General features: G+C 50.6%; 3 protein-coding genes across 3 annotated transcripts; all 3 read left to right on the plus strand.

Moving 5' to 3' along the window:
- Positions 1-129: 129 nt before the first annotated feature.
- LOC306947268 (cytochrome P450 2J4-like) lies at positions 130-6,351 on the plus strand (the record flags this gene model as incomplete). Its single annotated transcript, XM_079536540.1, has 10 exons — positions 130-173; positions 258-459; positions 992-1,154; positions 1,362-1,511; positions 2,622-2,782; positions 3,640-3,816; positions 4,055-4,187; positions 4,647-4,834; positions 5,287-5,425; positions 6,176-6,351. 10 exons carry the CDS (start codon positions 130-132, stop codon positions 6,349-6,351), a joined length of 1,533 nt encoding a protein of 510 aa, XP_079392666.1.
- Positions 6,352-8,158: 1,807 nt separating this feature from the next.
- Positions 8,159-14,658, plus strand: LOC306946208 (cytochrome P450 2J4-like; the record flags this gene model as incomplete). The annotated part of the gene is made up of 10 exons (XM_079535181.1): positions 8,159-8,202; positions 8,287-8,488; positions 9,022-9,184; positions 9,392-9,541; positions 10,645-10,805; positions 11,967-12,143; positions 12,396-12,528; positions 12,985-13,172; positions 13,644-13,782; positions 14,483-14,658. 10 exons carry the CDS (start codon positions 8,159-8,161, stop codon positions 14,656-14,658), a joined length of 1,533 nt encoding a protein of 510 aa, XP_079391307.1.
- A 2,056-nt stretch (positions 14,659-16,714) lies between these two features.
- LOC306946209 (cytochrome P450 2J2-like) lies at positions 16,715-21,998 on the plus strand (the record flags this gene model as incomplete). The annotated part of the gene is made up of 10 exons (XM_079535182.1): positions 16,715-16,758; positions 16,843-17,044; positions 17,589-17,751; positions 17,964-18,113; positions 18,590-18,750; positions 19,272-19,448; positions 19,693-19,825; positions 20,280-20,467; positions 20,929-21,067; positions 21,823-21,998. 10 exons carry the CDS (start codon positions 16,715-16,717, stop codon positions 21,996-21,998), a joined length of 1,533 nt encoding a protein of 510 aa, XP_079391308.1.
- Between the last annotated feature and the right edge of the window lie 1,733 nt (positions 21,999-23,731).

The following is a 23,731-nucleotide window of genomic DNA, read 5'->3' on the forward strand; positions in this document are numbered from 1 at the left end:
CCGCGAGCGGGGACCGTGACGGTGAGGGAGGGCCGTGCGGGAGCCGCCGGGCTGTGGGAAGGCGGCGGTGGGAGACGGGAGCGGAGCGGGGAGCTGCCGGTGCGCTGAGGGTGGGCTGTCGTCGGCGAGATGAGAGATGCGCGGGTGGCGTCGAGGAGGGCTTTGGCGAACGCGTGTGGCTGAGGCTGAGGCAGCGGCGGCCCAAAGGCAGCCCCGAGGCCGGGCCGGCCCGAGCCCCTCTGCGGTTGTGCCCACAGCTGCGGCCGCACCATGCTGCGCTTCCTGTGGGACAGCGCCTCCCTGCAGATGCTCTTGGTCTTCCTCTTGGTCTTCCTGCTGGTCGCTGACTACATGAAGAGGAGAAAGCCCAAGGACTTCCCCCCCGGTCCTTTTGCCCTGCCATTCCTGGGAAATGTGCAGTTTATGATTGCCGAAGACCCCATGGCTGTGGCACAGAAGGTAAGGGGCTTTTTTACGTACAGAGGTCTTACCCAAGCAATGCAAACTCAACAGCGCTCAAAGTCGGCAGTCCACAGAGGGCTCTCTGGGGGTGGGTTGTAGTGCAGCCTGGAATCAGAAGGCACTGTGGACAATGTTTTCCTTGGAACACAGAGCCACATCCTTTGGGCAAAGGACACGGCACAATGCCACGGTTTTGATTGTAGCTGTAGGTGCCTCGGATGGGAAGGGTTTCTATGAAAGGAGTTAAGCAGCATCAGGAAAAGTTTTGCTCAATTGAGTCTTGCAAAGCCTGGAAAATGCGGTCTGAAAGGTTTTACCCCAACTTCAGAGCAGTGATAGAAGAAATCAGGGAAACGACTGCACACAGTCAGGCCAAAGCTTATGAAATTACACTACTCCTAGTTTTTCTTCCTGTTCCTGTGCAATTGAAACTGTTCGTCATTGTGAGTGCAGGATACAGGGCTTTCTCTCTGCCAGCAGAAAATTCATTGCATATCAATCCTTCTTTATTTCTTTACCTCATCCCCAGTTTGTTGAAAAGCATGGAGACATCTTCAGCACGCAAGTGGGCAGCATGTCGTTTGTGGTGGTAAATGGGCTGCAAATGATCAAGGAAGCCCTTGTAACCCAGGGAGAGAATTTCATAGATCGCCCGGAATATCCTGTGAAAACAGAACTCTTCAGCAAGTTGGGTGAGTTATCAGTGGAGACAGGGATCTGAAACACAAAGTCAAAGTGCTGTCCAATTAAATGTGCCAGAAGGCAATGCTGTGGCTTGACATTCTCACCGAGCAGAGTCACCAGCGTGGCTGAGCCTCCTTTATAAAGGCAGATGTCCTCCATCATCTTCGCCTTGCTGAGAGCATCTTCCTTTGCTCACTGTGGAATGCTTCTGCCAGGGCTGGTCTTCTCCAATGGGCACCTGTGGAAGCAGCAGAGAAGGTTCACCTTGACCACCCTCCGAAATTTTGGCCTGGGGAAGAGGAGCCTGGAGGAGCGGATCCAGGAGGAGTGCCGGTTCCTCACGGATGTGTTCAGAGATGAGCAGGGTGAGGAGCACTTCCCTCAGCAGTTGTGCTGAAGGCAGAATCCAGCTTGGACCATTTTAATTTCCCCTATGCTAATGCCTAGTGAAAAATCACAGAGTCAAAGAATCATTTCAGTTGGAAAATCCTTCTAAGATCACCAAGTCCAATTCCAGCCCATTCCCAGCATGCCCACTAACCACGTCCCTCAGTGCCACATCAACGCATTTTCTAATGCCTCCATAGATGGTGACTCTGCCACCTCTGTGGGCATCCTGTTCCAATGTCTGACCACTTCTCCTAGAAATTCTTCCTAATACCTAACCTCAGCTTCCTGTGAAGTAATTTAATGTCAGTAGTTCTCATCCTGTAACTGCTAGCTGGGAGGAGAGATCGACACGCACCTTGCTGCGATCTCTTTTCAGGGAGTTCTAGAGAGCAGTGATTTCTCCACTGAAACTCCTACAAACTGAGCAATCTCAGTTCTCACAGCTGGCCATCAGAGTTGTGTTCCAGACCCTTTACAGCCTTGTTGTCATTCTCTGGACACACTCCAGGGCCTCAATGCCTTTCTTGAAGAGAGGGGCACAAAACTCAACCCAGCACTCAAGGGGGAGCGTCACCAGTGCCAAGAACAGTGGCATGATCACCACCCCCTCCTGCTGACTACACTGCAGCTGACACGAGCTAGGATGCCCTTTGCCTTCTTGGCTACGTGGGCACACTACTGGCTCACCTTCAGTCAGCTGCCAACATTTCTCTTCATCTCACAAGCAATGCTGGTAATGTGCCAGCATCCCAGACTCCCTCTACAGGTGTTTTGCCTTCAGATTAACTGATAGATACAGCTATGTAACAGTACTCTTACCCCACCTTTGTCCTCTTGCTGAATTGGAGACCTCTAGGAAATACCACGGACCTGTCAGCACCAATGTTCACAATTAATTCCTATGGTGTTTCCTCTCCTGAGTCATTTCAGATCTTTTTTTCCCAAGCAAACAACCTTTTCCAAGAAGGCGCCCACTGGAAACCTCTCATTTCATGTTGACTATTTTCCCTCTGATGATGGTGCTTTCTTCCCTTTTTTTCTGTGGAGTCAAGAAGAGAATTGATTGTTCCCTTTTCCATCTCCAGGAAATCCTTTCAACCCTCACCTTAAAATCAACAATGCTGTTTCAAACATCATCTGCTCCGTCACCTTTGGCAATCGGTTTGAATACCATGATGAGGACTTCCAAAACTTGCTGCGGATGATGGATCAGACTGTTACCCTCCAAGGGAAGATAATGAGCCAGGTACAGCCCCCCATGCCCACTTTTTTCTTTCACTCAGACTGACCTCCCCTGACACAGATTGATCCCTAGGATTCTGTTGCTGTCACCAGAGAACAGATTTCTGCACTGCCCCTCCACTCCCTGTTGACAAGCTGCAGGCTGCCATGAGGCCTCCCCTTCATCTTCCCCATGTTGAACAAACCATGGGACCTCAGCACTCCTCATGTATTTGCCCTGCAAAAGCATTTTCTTAGCACTCCTTTGCTTGCTCTCTGATCATTTTAAATGCCTATATATTGCAGCAAACAAAAATGTACACACTACTCAAAGGGAGGCCATCACCAAGCGCAGGGGATGGCCAAGCCCAGAAGTTTCCCCCTGCTCTGGGACCATGATATTTTCCTTGGTGCTTCCCACAGCTGTGTGTCCGTTCTCCATCCCTGCATGCATCTTAGTGACAATGCAGTCCCCCTTGATTACAAAGCCAGGCTGTCCCCTGCTGGTTTACCAGTGCCTTTGGAAGAAACTGAATATATCAGAGGGTTTGGTCAGGTCCCTAGGAGAGGTTATGGGAAGGGCAAATGCTCGGGTAACTTCTTTCAGCCATATTTTCAGGCTTTGCAACATTGATGTTCCCCTCTTTCCCACCTCATCTCCCCTCCTGATCTCTGAGTGCCAAGCTCCCTACCGTGACTGAGGAACACATTAGTCTATCTCCCATGGAGATACCAATCCTTTCTCATGCTCTTCTGGACAGAAGATAATTCCATCTACTCCAGCAATGAAGGGTTGTGGCTTTGCAGGCTTTTCAAGTCTTGAAAACAGAAGTGATTTTTCAGCGTGTTCTTGAATTTGCTCATCTCTTTTTCTTTCCAAAGCTGTATACAATTTTTCCATCCATAATAAAGTACTTCCCTGGATCTCATCAAACCATTTTGAAAAATGGGAGGCTCATGAAAAGGTTTGTGTGTGAGAAGATCAACAAACATAAGGAAGACCTGAACCCCTCAGAGAGCCGAGACTTCATCGACAGCTACCTGCAGGAGATGGCCAAGGTCAGCAGTGTGGAGCAAGCCACAGTGGGGGACAGGAGATCAGGAGGGCTGAGAAAGAAACCAGATCCAACCTGAGCTACTGGTGTCTCCATTTGTGAGCTCAGGATGGATATTAGATTTGGGGCATCCACTGGAGGGATGAGAATGCAGCTTCTGCCAAAAGCCTTGGGGCAGAACTGAGTGGGATGTTGAGGAAGTCCTCGCTGCACATATTGCACTGACACTTGATTTTCTGAAGCCCAGTGGCAGGGAATTCCATGAGGAAAACCTGGTAGAATGCACTCTCGACCTGTTTTTTGCTGGGACTGAGACCACCTCCACAACCATCCGCTGGGCCCTGCTGTTTATGGCCGTATACCCAGAAATTCAAGGTACAAGTAGCAGCACTGCTATCCATTTCCTATTTTTAGCCCTTGTAGCTTGGTGAGAGTTTATCCTTATTGAAAGAAAAAGGGGAAATACTGTGTTCTCCGGCAGATTTACTGCAAGTACTGGTTTTGTTTTCAAGTGTTTACCTTCAGTGTTTTAAAACTTTTCCTAGTGATTTTGCTGTTCTTTCTCGTGGGACAAAGAGGAAAATGTGTCCATATGCCCTACAAGCACTGGAGACCACTGTGGGCTGTCCAGTAAAGGCAACAGGGTCTCTGCCAAGGGCCCATTTAGTGTATGAAGTGAGAGATGAACATGCAGAGAGGTGCCACAAGTCCCCTGGTGGCACAGGATTGACCTGGGATGGTCCTTGGGGGACCCTCACAGCAAAAATGTTGTGGTGTCCCCAGGGTTTCTATGGTTTTGCTGCACTATAGCTGATCCCTGCTCTTTCCAAACAGCCCGTGTGCAAGCCGAGATCGATGCTGTCATTGGGCAGTGCCGACAGCCAGCTCTGGAAGACAGGAACAACATGCCCTACACCAACGCTGTCATCCATGAAGTGCAGAGGAAAAGCAACATCCTCCCTTTCAATGTGCCTAGAGAGACAGTGAAGGACACAGTCCTGGCTGGTTTCCGGGTGCCCAAGGTAAACCCAGTTTGGATCAGTGAGGTCTGAGCAGGAGACTTCCATCTCCCCATTTCTGCAGGGACAGAGCTGCAGCATTGCTGCCTGTCCCAGAGCTCACTGCTGTGGATTGTGTTGTTTTGCTCACCCAACGCTGCTCTCCAGCACACTGCATTCTCAGTGCCCAGGATGAATGCCATGAGGTGCAGCATCTGGGCATAGCAGGGAGGGACAGAGACCTGAGCATGCAGCTTTTTCTTAGATGAATTTTTAGGAATAGTTATGTTCATGAGAGAAAAGGGTGCATCTAAACAATCAAAAAATAGGAAAACACGGCCAGGCAAAATGAATGCAAGACGTGGATTGCAGATTTGTCTAACAATGATCTTGTGAACAACACAGGAGGGTAAAAATCCCCCTCCTGTTGGCAGAGGCAGAGAGAGTGCAAAGTGATTTTCTTTCTCTTGTACCAGGGCACTATTTTGATCCCAAATCTGTCTTCTGTGATGTTTGACAAGAAGGAATGGGAAACTCCTCACAGTTTTAACCCTGAGCATTTCCTGAAGGATGGTCAGTTCTGGAAAAGGGAGGCATTTCTGCCATTTTCTATAGGTAAGATTGGATCAGTTTACTGGGATTTGATGCTTCTGTGCAGAAGCACTGGGATGGGGCTTTCAGCTGCACAATGGAGAACCTGAGCTAAGCAGTGATGGAAACAGGAGTTGCTGGTTCCACCATAGGAGGGCTGCTTGCCCACTGCCTGTACCAGTCAACACTAGACCCTTCCTTAGCAGTAACCATGCAGGCACCTCAAAGAACCACCACCTCTGCATCTTAGGCCATTCTTCACAAACACGGGAGAATACAAAAGTGTCCCAGAAATGCATTCAGGAATGCAAGAGCAGTGCTCTGTGCTCCCTGTCCAACACAGCTGAGGTCAGTGGGCTCTGCCACCACAACCACAGAGTGCCAGCATCTTCCCTGTAGAGAGTGATTTTAGCATCTCCAATTTCCTGCCCTAGCATGGCACTCTTTCTGTGCTGATTTGGTTCCGTTCCTTGGAGTCCAGCCAGGCACACAGGGATTACATGTGAAGCACTGCTCATCCCAGCAGGGTAGGGTAAAATGTGTGTGTCTACACTGACATGCATGTGACCTCACTGCAGCACCCAGCTGGGGACAGATTGTGCTACATGGGGAGCTCAGCTGGGATGGCAGTCCTGGTGCTGGAAATGTAAGGTGGGCACAGGGATGCAGGCAGGGTGATGTTCCTGCAGGAGCTGTGTGCTGAGGCTTTTCCAGCAGAGAAAGCAGCTGGGCAGCCAGCAGGGCTGAATGGGCGCTGGGCGGCTGTCTCCGCAGGGAAGCGCGCCTGCCTGGGTGAGCTGCTGGCCCGCGCCGAGCTCTTCCTCTTCTTCACGGCTCTGCTCCAGAAATTCACCTTCCAGGCTCCCCCAGACACCATCCTCGACCTCAAATTCACACACGGCATCACCTTGGCCCCGCGACCCTACAGGATCTGTGCAGTGCCTCGATAGGAAGCACAGCCACTGCTCTTGGAGGAGGAATGTCTCAGCTTTGGCACAGATGCACAAACTGAGCGTTCATCAGCCACCATGTGCCATGCTGACAACCTCCTCACGTGTTCTGTTTCTTTCTAAGCAATTGCAGAATAATTTCTTTTTACAAGCAGATCTTGCAGGCTGTGTCAGATGAGAAGGTCTATCAGCACTTGATGGGCTGGGGCACTTCTGGGCTTGCAGCCCAGCAATGCCAGTGAATGAGGAGCTCAGGACTTTTTTAATTCCATGCTGGATGGCCATGCATCACAGCTGTGGATCAGTACTGATAGAGAGCAACACCTGAGCTCATCTCACTATACTGGTAAAAGCAGTAATTGCAAACAGTTCCTACTTTGAACTTAGGAAAGCAATTTGTCAAAAGAAAAATACCACAATGCCCTGTGATATCTCTCTCTCATGAGCATTAATAAATCCCAATTGAAGCATTTTTGATGTGCAGCATTTTGCAAAGTAGTGACCAGCACAGCCTTTTCAGCACTGCCTGCAGTCTCCAGCCATGCAAGCATTTGGGGCAGCAGGGGGTGGGGTACAGAGCCATGCTGAGCTGCACAGCACCAGCTGTCCCTTAGCAGAAAGGAGGGCACAGGAACAGCACAGGCCATTCTTTCCAGAGCTGATGAATATTCATGATCCAAGCTCTATGAGCAAACCAGCAGGAAAACCACCAAAGTTGGTGGCTGAGTTCTGCCACATCACTGCAATTAATGCAGTGACAGGCACTCAGAGGATGACAAGTGCCACTTCTGACATCTGTTTCTAAAATAGCAGCACCTGGAGCCATAGCAAATACAGGTCCTGTCTCCTAGTGTTACCTCAGTAGTCTTCTTTTCCCTCCCCCAATCCTGAGTGCTCTCCTCAACACTGGACAGGCAGCAGTGAGGAAGGCTGAGCTGGCACTGCAGTGCTGCCCAGGATGAAATGCAGCGGCCATGACCAGGTTCAAAACCTGATGTGGAGATTACACACTGCCTTCTCAGCATTTCTGCTCACCTCGTGCACTTCTCCCCTCTGGTCTACCTGGAAGTCCCTGCAACTTTACTGCTTTCTTATCTACACACACTGCCTCATGGGAGACAATAAATGGCTGCAATCTTACTTTTCTGCAGCATTTGTTTTTTAAAAGGGCAGAAGTAATGAGGATTTTTCCTTTTAGAGTGGTGTACCCCATTTGAGTGCAGGGGAACACATCAGGTTGCATGATAAAGCATTACTGAACTTGTTAAGGTTTATCAGGTGAACGCAGCAGCTCCTTTCACGCACTTCTGCATCTCCGCAGCCACAGCTGCCATCCCCTAAACAGAAGCAGCCCGCACCGCCCTCCGCATCACGAGTGCGAGCTGCGGCTGCGCGGCGCGACGGGAGCACGGCAGTTCACAGCCGGCAGCAAAAGAAATCTTCGAAGGGGAGGGGACGGGAGGGGAGGAGGGCAGGGAGCGGGGCCGGTGTCACCGCCGGGCAGGACGCGCTCGTCCCTCCGCAGCGCTCAGCGCCGTCTGCGCCCTGCCGGCACCGCCCCGGGGCAGCGGAGCCTCGGGCCGTGAGTCAGAGGCGCTGTGGGAGCTCCGTGCAGCCTTATCTCGCGTCCGTCGTGGCCCGGCTCCGTGTGCGGCTGTGCGCGGCGGGGAGGCGGCGGCCGCGAGCGGGGACCGTGACGGTGAGGGAGGGCCGTGCGGGAGCCGCCGGGCTGTGGGAAGGCGGCGGTGGGAGACGGGAGCGGAGCGGGGAGCTGCCGGTGCGCTGAGGGTGGGCTGTCGTCGGCGAGATGAGAGATGCGCGGGTGGCGTCGAGGAGGGCTTTGGCGAACGCGTGTGGCTGAGGCTGAGGCAGCGGCGGCCCAAAGGCAGCCCCGAGGCCGGGCCGGCCCGAGCCCCTCTGCGGTTGTGCCCACAGCTGCGGCCGCACCATGCTGCGCTTCCTGTGGGACAGCGTCTCCCTGCAGATGCTCTTGGTCTTCCTCTTGGTCTTCCTGCTGGTCGCTGACTACATGAAGAGGAGAAAGCCCAAGGACTTCCCTCCCGGTCCTTTTTCCTTCCCTTTCCTGGGAAATGTGGAATTTTTGTTTGCCAAAGACCCCATGGCTGCAACACAGAAGGTAAGGGGACTTTCATCTTGGGGAGGGGGCCATCTTAATCTACTCACATTCAAGCCCCGTGGTCCACAGAGGGTTCTCAGTGCAGGAGAGTATGTTTGGCCTGGGCTTAGTAGGCAACATGGATGGTGTTTGGCTTGGAATACAGAGCAATGTTCTTTGGGTAAAAGGGTATGGTATAACGCCTTGTGTTTTACTGCAGCTGTAGGCATATCTGTTGGGAAGGGAAGTCAGGAAGAGAGTTAAACATCAGCTGAAAATACTTGTTCTGCTGAACCTTGCAAAGCCTGGAAAATGCAACCTGGAGGGTTTGAGTCCAACTGAAGAGCACTGACAGAAGAAATGAGGAAAAAGAATGCATGCTATCAATGCAACACTTATGCAATTATTCTATCTCTCCCAGACTCATTTTGCCCCATTTCCACGACAGGTCTTCTGGTCCCAACCTGTGGGTGCAGGATACCAGTGTTTTCCCTCTTCAAGCAGAAAAATTCATTGCAAATTAATTGTGGTTTATTTCTTTAACTCATCCCCAGTTTACTGAAAAACACGGAGACATCTTCAGCACGCAAGTGGGCAGCATGTCGTTTGTGGTGGTAAATGGGCTGCAAATGATCAAGGAAGCCCTTGTAACCCAGGGAGAGAATTTCATAGATCGCCCGGAATTTCCTGCTAATACAGAACTCTTCAACAAATTCGGTGAGTTATCAGTGGAGACAGGGATCTGAAACACAAAGTCAAAGTGCTGTCCAATTAAATGTGCCAGAAGGCAATGCTGTGGCTTTGCATTCTCACTGAGCAGAGTCACCAGCGTGGCTGAGCCTCCTTTATAAAGGCAGATGTCCTCCATCATCTTCGCCTTGCTGAGAGCATCTTCCTTTGCTCACTGTGGAATGCTTCTGCCAGGGCTGGTCTCCTCCAATGGGCACCTGTGGAAGCAGCAGAGAAGGTTCACCTTGACCACCCTCCGAAATTTTGGCCTGGGGAAGAGGAGCCTGGAGGAGCGGATCCAGGAGGAGTGCCGGTTCCTCACGGATGCGTTCAGAGATGAGCAGGGTGAGGAGCACTTCTCTCAGCAGTTGTGCTGAAGGCAGAATCCAGCTTGCACCATTTTAATTTCCCCTATGCTAATGCCTAGTGAAAAATCAGAGTCAAAGAATCATTTCAGTTGGAAAATCCTTCTAAGATCACCAAGTCCAATTCCAGCCCATTCCCAGCATGCCCACTAACCACGTCCCTCAGTGCCACATCAACGCATTTTCTAATGCCTCCATAGACGGTGACTCTGCCACCTCTGGGCATCCTGTTCCAATGTCTGACCACTTCTCCTAGAAATTCTACTTAATACCTCACCTACATGTACAGCAATTCAAGGCCGTTATGTCTCATCCTATCATGGTTACCTAGGAGAAGAGATCAACACCAAATTCACTGCAACCTTCCTTCTGGGAGTGGCGAAGGGCAATGATTTCTCCACTGAAACTCCTACAAACTGAGCAATCTCAGTTCTCACAGCTGGCCATCAGAGTTGTGTTCCAGACCCTTTACAGCTTTGTTGTCATTCTCTGGACACACTCCAGGGCCTCAATGCCTTTCTTGAAGAGAGGGGCACAAAACTCAACCCAGCACTCAAGGGGGAGCGTCACCAGTGCCAAGAACAGTGGCATGATCACCACCCCCTCCTGCTGACTACACTACAGCTGACACGAGCTAGGATGTCCTTTGCCTTCTTGGCTACGTGGGCACACTACTGGCTCACCTTCAGTCAGCTGCCAACATTTCTCTTCATCTCACAAGCAATGCTGGTAATGTGCCAGCATCCCAGACTCCCTCTACAGGTGTTTTGCCTTCAGATTAACTGATAGATACAGCTATGTAACAGTACTCTTACCCCACCTTTGTCCTCTTGCTGAATTGGAGACCTCTAGGAAATACCATGGACCTGTCAGCATCGATGTTCACAATTAATTCCTATGGTGTTTCCTCTTCTGAGTCATTTCAGATCTTTTTTTCCCAAGCAAACAACCTTTTCCAAGAAGGTGCCCACTGGAAACCACTCATTTCACTTGTTGACCAATTTCCCTCTGATGATGGTGCTTTCTTCCCTTTTTTTCTGTGGAGTCAAGAAGAGAATTGATTGTTCCCTTTTCCATCTCCAGGAAATCCTTTCAACCCTCACCTTAAAATCAACAATGCTGTTTCAAACATCATCTGCTCCGTCACCTTTGGCAATCGGTTTGAATACCATGATGAGGACTTCCAAAACTTGCTGCGGATGATGGATCAGACTGTTACCCTCCAAGGGAAGATAATGAGCCAGGTACAGCCCTCCTGCTTCAGCACAGGTGGCCTGCAGATTTGAAGAGCTATTGTTTCTTCTCTGGAGTCAACTGCAAAAGCTCGAGCACTTTCTTAGCTTCATAGGTGATCTCAAGTTGGGAAAAATTTACCAGGGCACTCATGTCCAGTTCCTGACTCCACACAGAAATATTGAACATCAACACCTATGTCTGAGAGCGTTGCCCAATGACGCCTTGATCTCAGTTAGATCAAGGCTGTGCCCACTACCCCCGGTGCCTGTTCCATGTCCAATGTTTCCTCTCTCTCAGCCTGACCTCCCCTCACACAGCTCCGTACCAGTCCCTTGGATCCTGTTGCTGTCACCAAAGAGCCGGGCTCAGCTCTGCGCTCTGCTCTCTGCAACAAGGCGCAGGTTGCTGTGAGGCTTCCTCTCAGTTTTCTCCATGGTGCACAAAACAACAGACCTCAGCATTCTTCATACATTTTGCTGTGTAAAGCCATCTCTGTCTTCATAGCACTCCTTTAGAGCTCTCTGATAGATTTGTACCCTAATATATCGCAGCACCCAAAACTGCACACTGCTCAAGGTGAGTCCATCAAGCATAGGGGGCTGGCGAATCGCAGGAGATGTTTCCCTCTGCTCTGGGGTCACGAGATTTTCCCTGGTGCTTCCCACAGCTGTGTGGTGGCTCTCCATTGCTGCATGTGTCCTTGCAAAGATGCCAGATGTGCTCCCCCTGGATCACAAAGTCAGTCTATCCCCGGCTGGTTTTCCAGTGCTTTGGGAAGGAACTGAAAGTAGTAGAGATTTTGGGCTGTTCCCTAGGAGAGGTTATGGGAAGGAGCAAGAACTAATGTACAAGGGGTGTTTGTTGCCATTCGTCATTCCATTGAAAAGGGTACATCAGCCAGCAATCTCTGTGCAACGTTCAGTTTGCTCTCCCTCCCCCTGCATCACCACTCCTGACCGCAGAGTGCCAAGCTCCCTGCTGCGACTCAGGAACTCACTAGTCACTATCACCATGGAGATATCAATCCTTTCCCATGCTCTTCTGGACAGAAGATAATTCCATCTACTCCAACAATGTAGGCTGTGCCTTTGCGTGCTTTTCAAGTTTAAAGAATAGGAGGGGTTTTTCAGTCCATTCTTGAATTTGCTCATCTCTTTTTCTTTCCAAAGCTGTACGTCTTTTTTCCGTCCATAATAAAATACTTCCCTGGATCTCATCAAACCATTTTGAAAAATGGGAGGCTCATGAAAAGGTTTGTGTGCGAGAAGATCAGCAAACATAAGGAAGACCTGAACCCCTCAGAAAGCCGAGACTTCATCGACAGCTACCTGCAGGAGATGGCCAAGGTCAGCAGTGTGGAGCAAGGCCTTCCTCAGTGGGGACAGGAGATCAGGAGGGCTGAGAAGCAAATGAAATTCCCCACCTGAGCTGCTGGTGTGTCCATATGTGAGCTCAGGATGGACATCAGATTTGGGGCATCCATTGGAGGGATGGGGATGCAGAAGTCCTGCAGCTTCTAGCAGAACTAGAAAGGAATGGGTCTGATTTTGGGGGAAGTTCTTGCTTTTAATGTGGCACTAACACTTGATTTTCTGAAGCCCAATGGCAGTGATTTCTGCGAGGATTACCTGGTTGCGTGCACTCTCGACCTGTTTTTTGCTGGGACTGAGACCACCTCCACAACCATCCGCTGGGCCCTGCTGTTTATGGCCATATACCCAGAAATTCAAGGTACAAGTAGCAGCACTGCTATCCATTTCCTATTTTTAGCCCTTGTAGCTTGGTGAGAGTTTATCCTTATTGAAAGAAAAAGTGGAAATATTCTGTTCTCCGACAGATTTACTGCAAGTATTGTTTACTGCAAGTGTTTACCTTCAATGTTTTAAAACTTTTCCTAATGATTTTGCTGTTCTTTCTCATGGGACAAAGAGGAAAATGTGCCCATATGCCCCACAAGCACTGGAGACCACTGTGGGCTGTCCAGCAAAGGCAACAGGGGCTCTGCCAAGGGCCCATTTAGTGTATGAAGTGAGAGATGAACATGCAGAGAGGTGCCACAAGTCCCCTGGTGGCACAGGATTGACCTGGGATGGTCCTTGGGGGACCCTCACAGCAAAAATGTTGTGGTGTCCCCAGGGTTTCTATGGCTTTGCTGCACCATAGCTGATCCCTGCTCTTTCCAAACAGCCCGTGTGCAAGCCGAGATCGATGCTGTCATTGGGCAGTGCCGACAGCCAGCCCTGGAGGACAGGAACAGCATGCCCTACACCAACGCTGTCATCCATGAAGTGCAGAGGAAAGGCAACATCATCCCTTTCAACGTGCCTAGAGAGGCGGTGAAGGACACAGTCCTGGCTGGTTTCCGGGTGCCCAAGGTAAACCCAGTTTGGATCAGTGAGGTCTGAGCAGGAGACTTCCATCTCCCCATTTCTGCAGGGACAGAGCTGCAGCATTGCTGCCTGTCCCAGAGCTCACTGCTGTGGATCGTGTTGTTTTGCTCACCCAACGCTGCTCTCCAGCACACTGCATTCTCAGTGCCCAGGATGAATGCCATGAGGTGCGGCATCTGGGCATAGCAGGGAGGGACAGAGCCCTGAGCATGCAACTTTTTCTTAGATGAATTTTTAGGAATAGTTATGTTCATGAGAGAAAAGGGTGGATATATACTGATTGCATATCAAAGTAGTCCAGAAGAAGGCAAACATGGCCCGTAAAAGGAGTGGGACACATCCTTGTGAGATCTGACTATGGATAATCTTCATGGCTGGCACATGGAAGGGTAAAAATCCCCCTCATGATGACAGTGGCAGAGAGAGTGCAAAGTGATTTTCTTTCTGTTGTCTCAGGGCTCTGTTTTGATCCCAAACCTATCCTCTGTGATGTATGACAAAAAGGAATGGGAAACGCCTCACAGTTTTAACCCCGGGCATTTCCTGAAGGATGGTCAGTTCTGGAAAAGGGAGGCTTTTATGCCATTTTCTATAGGTAAGACCAGCTGCAGTTTGATGCTTTTGTGCGGAGGCACTGGGATGGGGCTTTCAGCTGCACAATGGAGAACCTGAGCTAAGCACTGATGGAAAGTGCAGACACTTGCTTCGGAACGGGGAAGTGCTACTTGCCCACTGCCCTTATCAGTGCAGACAGACCCCTAGCAATGACCTCTTAGACCTTTCTTCACAAACATATGAGACTACAAAAGTGCCTGAGAAATGCATTCAGAAATGCAAGTGCTCTTTGCTGCTGGTCCCATACGACTGAGTTCAATGGGCTTTGCCACCACCACCACAGGGTGCCCTGTCCTGGCCAGCAGCTTCGTTGTGGAGAGTGATTTTAGCATCTCCAAATTTCCTGCCCTAGCATGGCACGCTTTCTCTGGTGATTTGGTTCCATTCCTTAGAGCCCAGCCAGGCACACAGGGAATGCAGTTGAAGTCCTGTTCAATCCAGCAGGGTAGGATAAAACGTGTGCATACACATTTATATGGATGTGCCCTCATTAAGACCGTGCTACAGCTCCATGGGGGGCTCAGCTGAGATGGCAGCCCTGGTGCTGGAAATGTAAGGTGGGCACGGGGATGCGGGCAGGGTGATGTTCCTGCAGGAGCTGTGTGCCGAGGCTTTTCCAGTAGAGAAAGCAGCTGGGCAGCCAGCAGGGCTGAATGGGCGCTGGGCGGCTGTCTCCGCAGGGAAGCGCGCCTGCCTGGGTGAGCTGCTGGCCCGCGCCGAGCTCTTCCTCTTCTTCACGGCTCTGCTCCAGAAATTCACCTTCCAGGCTCCCCCGGACACCATCCTTGACCTCAAATTCACACAGGGCATGACCTTGGCCCCGCAGCCCTACAAGATCTGTGCAGTGCCTCGGTAGGGAGCGCAGCCACTATTCTCAGAGGGAGAACTCTCAGCTTTGGCACAAGTACACAGACTGAGTCTCTGTGCACCTCTCACCTCTATCTACTTGAATTTCCCTGCTTCTTTATTGCTTACTTATTTACCCATACTGCTTTGTGGGTTACAATAAAGGTTGCAGTCTTCCTTTTCTTCCTCCTTGATGTTTTACACAAGCAGAAGACATGGTGTAGCAAATCAGGAAAGGAAGGTAAGAGACTAGCCTGGCTGAACTGGGACCTTCTAGTTGCCTTCTACAATAGTGTCACTGCATCAGTGGACAAGGGAGGAGCCACTGATGTCATCTGGCTCAACTTCAGTAAGGCCTTTGACATGGAACCCCACAACATCCTTCTCTCCAAATTGGAAAGGTATGGATGTGACGGGTGGACTGCTCAATGGATGAAGAACTGGCTGCAGGATCGAGTCAGAGAGTGGTGGTCAATGGCTCAATGTCTGGATGTAGGTTGGTGACAAATGGTGTCTCCCAGGGATTGATGCTGGGGCTGTTACTCCATCGCTGACATCGACAGTGGAATTAAGTGTACCCTCAGCAAGTTTGCTGGTGCTACCAAGCTGTGGGGTGCAGTTGACACACCAAAGGGATGGGATGCCTTTTGAAGGGATCTAGACAGGCGGAGCAGTGGGCCCAGGTGAACCTCATTCTGCGCGCAGTGGTATAAAGGCACTTCAGCTGTGCTTTCTGACACACCACCTTACTAGAGTGGGCCTCCCTCAAACCTCTGGAAGAACTGTGAAGTTTTCTCCCACTGGTTCCTAAAGGGGCCTGAGAGGGTTTTGTATGTGGGGCTGGCAATATTACCTGCTCTGAGGAGTTCCCAGAAGAATGTAGGTAGAACAGTTCAGAGGTTTTTCCCTGCAATCTCCTGGCCTGACAGCAAGTCCAAGCCTTTCTCTGTCCTGCTGCAGTTGACATTCTTCCCCCATCAAAACTAGTACAAAGCCTCAGGCTGCTCACTCTACCCTAGCAAGCCTCACTGCATCCCCTACCCTTTTCCTGCCTAGTGTAAAGCCCTTAAATGGAACTCAAAGGCCTGATAGCAGCTTTTCAGTATCTAAAGGGGAGCTACAGGAAACAGAAGGAGAGAAACTTCAGCAGGCCCTGTGGTGATAGCAAAAGGGGAAATGGCTTCAAGCTCAAAAAGGTCTAGATTTAGGTTAGATACAAGCAAAAAATCTTTTATAATGAGAGTGGTGAGGCACTGGAACAGCTTACATAGTGATGTTGTTGATGCCACATCCCTGGAGACTTTCAAGGCGAGGTTGCATCAGCCCTGGACAACATGACCTAGCTGTAGAGTCCCTGTCCACTGCAGGGGAATTGGACTAGATGGCCTTTAAAGGTCCCTTCCAAGTCTACAGATTCTATGATTCTAGGATAATATTCACTTTAAGAGTGGAGCATCTCACGTGAGTGCAAGGGAGCTTTTCTGAGTGCTTTAGAGTCCATAATGGAGCAGGGAATTAACTTGTTAAAGTGTAGCAGGTGAACGCAGCAGCTCCTTTTACTCACTTCCGCATCTCCGCAGCCACAGCTGCCGCCCCCCAAACCGAAGCAGCCCGCACCGCCCAACGCATCACGAGTGCGGGCTGCGGCTGCGCGGCGCGACGGGAGCACGGCAGTTCACAGCCGGCAGCAAAAGAAATCTTCGAAGGGGAGGGGACGGGAGGGGAGGAGGGCAGGGAGCGGGGCCGGTGTCACCGCCGGGCAGGACGCGCTCGTCCCTCCGCAGCGCTCAGCGCCGTCTGCGCCCTGCCGGCACCGCCCCGGGGCAGCGGAGCCTCGGGCCGTGAGTCAGAGGCGCTGTGGGAGCTCCGTGCAGCCTTATCTCGCGTCCGTCGTGGCCCGGCTCCGTGTGCGGCTGTGCGCGGCGGGGAGGCGACGGCCGCGAGCGGGGACCGTGACGGTGAGGGAGGGCCGTGCGGGAGCCGCCGGGCTGTGGGAAGGCGGCGGTGGGAGACGGGAGCGGAGCGGGGAGCTGCCGGTGCGCTGAGGGTGGGCTGTCGTCGGCGAGATGAGAGATGCGCGGGTGGCGTCGAGGAGGGCTTTGGCGAACGCGTGTGGCTGAGGCTGAGGCAGCGGCGGCCCAAAGGCAGCCCCGAGGCCGGGCCGGCCCGAGCCCCTCTGCGGTTGTGCCCACAGCTGCGGCCGCACCATGCTGCGCTTCCTGTGGGACAGCGTCTCCCTGCAGATGCTCTTGGTCTTCCTCTTGGTCTTCCTGCTGGTCGCTGACTACATGAAGAGGAGAAAGCCCAAGGACTTCCCCCCCGGTCCTTTTGCCCTGCCGTTCCTGGGAAACGTGCAGTTTTTGTTTGCCAGAGACCTCTTGGCTGCAACAGAGACGGTAAGGGGATTTTAAGTGTCTTAAGGAACCCACCCAACCCCATCACATTAAATCCAATGGCCCACCGAAAGCTTTCCACAAGTGGGAAGGAAACTGCCCATGTTCAGTTGCAACATGGATGAGGTTTGGCTTGGAATACAGAGCCACATCCTTTGGGCAATGGGCATGGTACAGTGCCATGATTTCATCTGCAGCTGTAGGCCGGTCTGATGGGAAAACTTTTTGGGAAGGGAGTTAAACAATTACTGGAAAATCCTTCTCAGTTGAGTCTTGCAAAATCTGATGAATGCAGCCTGGAAAGCTTCACAGCAACTCATGAAATCTGGTTTAGCAAATGAGGAACATGACTGTGTGCAATCAAGCCAACATCCTTGCACTTGTGCAACCACATCTCTCTCAGGCTCAGCTTGCCCTGTCATGATTGCAAGTCTGTCTGTCCTTCCCTGTGGTGCACAATGCCAGGGCATGCATTCTTTCTTCAGAAAACGTCGTTGCAAACCAATCACCATTTATTTATTTATTCATTCATTTACTCCTTGCACAGCTTACTGAAAAATTTGGAGATATCTTCAGTTTGCAAGCAGGCAGCCAGTCATTTGTGATTGTAAATGGACTTCCACTGGTCAAGGAAGCTCTTGTGACCCAGGGAGAGGACTTCATTGGTCGCCCTGAAATTCCTCTTGACACAGATATCTTCAGTAAATTGGGTGAGCTATCTATTTAAATTCATATCTGAAATGTGCTGTTAGTGTGTTTCAAATATACCAGAAGGGAAGCTGGAGAAAATGCCATGGCTTGACACTCATGGTGAGCAGAGTCACCAGCATGCTTGAGCTCCCTTTATCAAGGCAGATACCCCCTGTCTTCTTCCCCTTGCTGAGAGCACCTTCCTTTGTTCACTGTGGAATGCTTCTGCCAGGGCTGATCTCCTCCAATGGGCACCTGTGGAAGCAGCAGAGAAGGTTCACCTTGACCACCCTCCGAAATTTTGGCCTGGGGAAGAGGAGCCTGGAGGAGCGGATCCAGGAGGAGTGCCGGTTCCTCACGGATGCGTTCAGGGATGAGCAGGGTGAGGAGCACTTCCCTCAGCAGTTCAGTTCAGTTGCACTGAAGGCAGAATCCGTCTTGGACTGTTTTCATTTCCCTGATGCTAATACCTGCTGAAAAACACCTCACCTTATTTCACAGGGAATGCTGGCAACCTGCCAGCATCCCAGATTCTTTCTACAGGTGCTTTGTCCTCAGATTAACTGATAGATGCAGCTAAGTTACACTCAAAACATCATTCTTTGCCCACCTTTGGTTTATCACTCCATTTGAAACTTTTAGAACATTCCTTGGGGCTGTTGACACCAATGTTTCCAGTTCATTCCAGTGGTGTTTGCAACCATTCCACAACTTCCTTTTCAATGAAACCAACCAGAAGGTGTCCACTGAGGGCCACTCATTTCACTTGTTGAATATTTTCCACTGATTATGGTGTTTTCTTCCCTTTCTTTCTGTGGATATGGGTAGAAAATTGATTGTTCGCTTTTCCTTCTCCAGGAAATCCTTTCAACCCTCACCTTAAAATCAACAATGCTGTTTCAAACATCATCTGCTCCATCACCTTTGGCAATCGGTTTGAATACCATGATGAGGACTTCCAAAACTTGCTGCGGATGATGGATCAGACTGTTACCCTCCATGAGAGCATAATGAGCCAGGTACAGCCCCCCTCCTCCTGATGAACAAACTAAGGGACCATATCTGATCCTCATACGCTTTGGCTTGTAGACACTTCAGCACTGACACTCCTTTGAACACTCATTGATAGTTTTATATCCTTTTTATATTGTACACCCAAAATCTCTCAAGGAGAGGTTTTGGGAAGGAGCAACACCGAACAAATCAAGGATGTTGTAGCTATCCTCCACGCAGTGTATATCAGTCAGTAATTTCCTTCAGCCATATTTTCAAGCTATGCAATGCTGACATTGCTCTTTCCCATCACATCACTGCTCCTAACCACTGAGTGCCAAGCTCCCTGCTGTGACTGAGGAACACACTAGTTACTTGATTGTGAAATGGAGATACCAATCCTTTGTCATGCTCCTCTGGAGATAGATAAGTTAATTCCATCTACTCCAGCATTGCAGGGCGGTGGCTTGCAGGTTTTTCAAGTCTTGAAAACAGGAGGGGATTGCTTTCCTTTATTCAATTTGTTCATCTCTTTTTCTGTCCAAAGCTGTACAATGCTTTCCCCTCTGTAATAAAGTACCTCCCAGGATCTCACCAAACCATATTTAAAAACTGGAGGCTGATGAAAGGCTTTGTGAAAGAGAAGATCAACAAACATAAGGAAGACCTGAACCCCTCAGAAAGCCGAGACTTCATCGACAGCTACCTGCAGGAGATGGCCAAGGTCAGCAGTGTGGAGCAAGGCCTTCCTCAGTGGGGACAGGAGATCAGGAGGGCTGAGAAGCAAATGAAATTCCCCACCTGAGCTGCTGGTGTGTCCATATGTGAGCTCAGGATGGACATTAGTTTTGGGGCATCCATTGGAGGAATGAGGATGCAGCTTCTGCCAAAAGCCTTGAGGCAGAACTGTGTGGGGTACTGAGGAAGCCCTCGCTGCTCATGTGACACTAACACTTGGTTTTCTGAAGCCCAGTGGCAGGGAATTCCATGAGGATAACCTGGTGGCATGTACTCTTGACCTACTGTTTGCTGGGACTGAGACCACTTCCACAACCATCCGCTGGGCTCTGCTGTATATGGCCGTGTATCCAGAAATTCAAGGTACAGGTAGCAGCAGGGCTGTGTGCTTTTCCTGTTTATAAACCTTGGTGAGAGACTCCTTTTGGCTGAAAGGAAAAACAGGAATCCCTCCGTACAAATGAGGAACAAATGCTTTCTTCTGTATTCAGGCACACGTCTAAGCTGTTTTAAAACTTTCCCTGGTAATTCTGTAATGCTTTAATATGGGACCAAGAACCAAACGCAGGCACTTCCCCCCACAAGCACTGGAGATCCCTGAGGGCTTTATAGCAGAAGCGAAAGAGGCTTTGAAGGGAGCATAGGGCCCATGCAGCAGCTTGAGTGATGAACATGCAGAGAAGTACCATGAGTGTCCTGGTGGTACATGATTGACCTGGGATGGTCCTTTGAAGACTCGCATAGCAAAAAGTTCATGGTCTCCCCAGAGATCCATGGCTTTGCTGCACTATAGCTGATCCCTGCTCTTTCCAAACAGCCCGTGTGCAAGCCGAGATTGATGCTGTCATTGGGCGGACACGACAGCCAGCCCTGGAGGACAGGAACAACATGCCCTACACCAATGCTGTCATCCATGAAGTGCAGAGGAAAAGCAACATCGTCCCTTTCAATGTGCCTAGAGAGGCGGTGAAGAACACAATCTTGGCTGGCTTCCGGGTGCCCAAGGTAACACCAATCCCTAGCACTGAGTCGTTAGGAGGAGACTCCCATTTCCCCATTCCTGCTGGGAGAAAAATGCAGCATCGCTGCCCCTTACAGAGATCACTCCTGTGGATCATATTTTGCTGTCCCAAAATCACTTTCCAGCACACTGCATTGTCTGTGTCCAGAATGAAGGCCATGAGGTGAGGCATCCACACGCATCCTCAAGGAATAGAGCCCTCCTCATGCAGACTTTTCTTAGAGGAACTATGAACAAAAAAATGCTGACGTGAGAAAAGTGCAGATATATCTTGATCAAATAGCCAAGAAGTAGGAAAATATGGCCAGGCAAAAAAAAGAGGAACACATGCTTGTGACAAATTGAACTACGGATGATCTTCATGGCAAGCAAAAGGGAACATTAAAGCACTCTCTTGGTGCAGTGGCAGAGAGAGTGCAAAGTGATTTTCTTTCTCTTGTCTCAGGGCACTATTTTGATCCCAAATCTAACCTCTGTGATGTTTGACAAGAAGGAATGGGAAACGCCTCGAAGTTTTAACCCTGGGCATTTCCTGAAGGACGGTCAGTTCTGGAAAAGGGAGGCTTTTATGCCATTTTCTATAGGTAAGATCAGCTGCAGTTTCTTCTTCATCACAGTGCTTCTGTGCTGAAGCACTGGGATGGGGCTTCCAGCTGCAAAATGAAGACCCTGAGCAAACTAGTGATGGAAAATGCAGACATTGGCTGTATCCACGTGAGGTGCTGCTTCCTATATGGGTGAAAAGTAGTCACTTCCTTAGCAGTGACCATGCAGCCACCTCAAAGCACCACTCTCATCTCTTAGCCCCTTATTCACAAACACAGGAGCCAGGAAAAATGCTGGAGACCCCAACAGTGCATTCAGCAAGGTGAGAGCAGTGCTCTGTGCTCCCAGTCCCACACAGCTGAGTCCAATCGGCTTTGCCACCACCACCACAGGGTGCCCTGTCCTGGTCAGCAGCTTCCTGGTGGAGAGTGATTTTAGCATCTCCAATTTCCTGCCCAAGAATGACACGCTTTCTCTGGTGATTTGGCTCCAAGCTGGGCTCATGGGGACTGCACGTGAAGCACTGCTCATCCCAGCAGGGTAGGGTAAAATGTGTGTGTCTACACTGACATGCATGTGCCCTCACTGCAGCCCCCAGCTGGGGACAGATCGTGCTACAGCCCCATGAGGAGCTCAGCTGGGATGGCAGTCCTGGTGCTGGAGATGTAAGGTGGGCACAGGGATGCGGGCAGGGTGATGTTCCTGCAGGAGCTGTGTGCCGAGGCTTTTCCAGCAGAGAAAGCAGCTGGGCAGCCAGCAGGGCTGAATGGGCGCTGGGCGGCTGTCTCCGCAGGGAAGCGCGCCTGCCTGGGTGAGCTGCTGGCCCGCGCCGAGCTCTTCCTCTTCTTCACGGCTCTGCTCCAGAAATTCACCTTCCAGGCTCCCCCGGACACCATCCTCGACTTCAAATTCATTCTGGGCATCACCTTGGCCCCACGGCCCTACAAGATCTGTGCAGTGCCTCGGTAGGGAGTGCGGCCACTGTTTTGGGGAGGGGATCTTCTTGGCTTTGGAGCAGTTCCACAAACTGAGCCCTCACTGGTTGCTGTGGGCTCATCAGCAGTTTTATTTCTTTGAAAGCAATTACAAAATCACTTGTTTTTACAAGTGGATCTTGCTCACTGTATCAGGTGAGAAAGACAATTGGTATTGGATGGGCTGGGGCACTTTTGGGCTTGCAGCACAGTACTGTCAATGAATGAGGAGCTCAGGACATTCTTAATTCTATGCTGGATGGCCGTACATCATAGCAGCAAGAAAATCTGCAGTGTTAGAGATTGCTTTTCTTGAGCTGTAGCCCAGATCTGTCAGAACACAGTAGCAGCCCTTGCAGTACAACATTAATACCAGCAGCAATCAGAAACTTTTTTTTAACTTTGATCTCTGGAAAATAATTTGTAAGAAATAAAATACAAGCATAACTTTTATCACCTCTCCTTCTAGTACATCAATAAATAATTACTAAACATCATCCTGTGACTGCCACATCCTCTACTTCTCTGTGCCAGACAGGTGGAAGACAACAGGTTGGGCAAAGGTGATATATCTGTTTTGCAGATTTGTAATGCAGAGATGAGAGAACAAGCCCTGGGAATCAAACAAATCCACTGATACAATGCAGGAACCTTGACAGCTTTCCCTCTAGATGCAGGATGAGCCCTTCCTGACCCTGCTTTAACCAAACCCTGGCACTATCTGCCACGCAGCTACCATTGCTGTCCTCTTCTGCTCCCACTGAGGGTCTCCTACGCCTTCCCTGCACAGCAGAAATGGAGATGTTCAATTGACTTTCCAGACCTTATGTTCCTTCTTTTCCTTCCTTTCCTTCTTCAGAATAGCGAGAAGGGAATGGCAGTGCTTCTCACTGGCTGCTTCAATCCTGCCATGTTTTAACAGACGCAAAATATCCACAGACTGTATTCATGTATATGAATATGTGATTTTCTAATGCCATTCCAGACTACTGGACTTCTCTCGACTTCTCTCGACTTCTGCTCTCTCTGGTGCAGGTCTGATCCCTGGGACATGGAAACAACTCTTATTTGCACTGCGTGAGCAAACAAATACTAATCACTTCCCTTTTATTTTATGCTCTATTGCTTCCTTATCTAGCTACGCTGCATCATGGGAGGAAACAAATGGTTGCAGTCTTCCTATTCTTTTCTTCCGCAGTGATTTTTCAACAAGGCAAAAGCCGTGAAGATGTTTATCTTAAGAGCAGAGCATCCCATGTGAGCGCAGGGGAACGCTTCAGGTTTCAGGAAAAGGTTGAACTTATTAAAGTTGATCATAGGACCGCAGCAGCTTCGCTGCGCAACGGCACTCGGGAGCCTCCGAGCAGCGCCTTCATCCGGACAAATCCATTTTGCCACAGCTGCCGACCCCAAACAGAAGCAGCCCGCACCGCCCACCGCACTGCGAGTGCGAGCTGCGGCTGCGCAGCGCGACGGGAACGCGGCAGTTCTCAGCCGGCAGCAAAAGAATTCCTCGAAAGGGACGGGACGGGAGGGGCCGGTGTCACCGCCGGGCAGGACGCGCTCGTCCCGTCGCAGCGCTCAGTGCCATCTGCGCCCTGCCGGCACCGGAGCCTCGGGCCGTGAGTCAGAGGCGCTGTGGGAGCTCCGTGCAGCCTTATCTCGCGTCCGTCGTGGCCCGGCTCCGTGTGCGGCTGTGCGCGGCGGGGAGGCGACGGCCGCGAGCGG

This window comes from Tetrao urogallus (assembly GCF_951394365.1).
Source record: "Tetrao urogallus genome assembly, chromosome: 5".
NCBI classification, from domain to species: Eukaryota; Metazoa; Chordata; class Aves; order Galliformes; family Phasianidae; genus Tetrao; species Tetrao urogallus.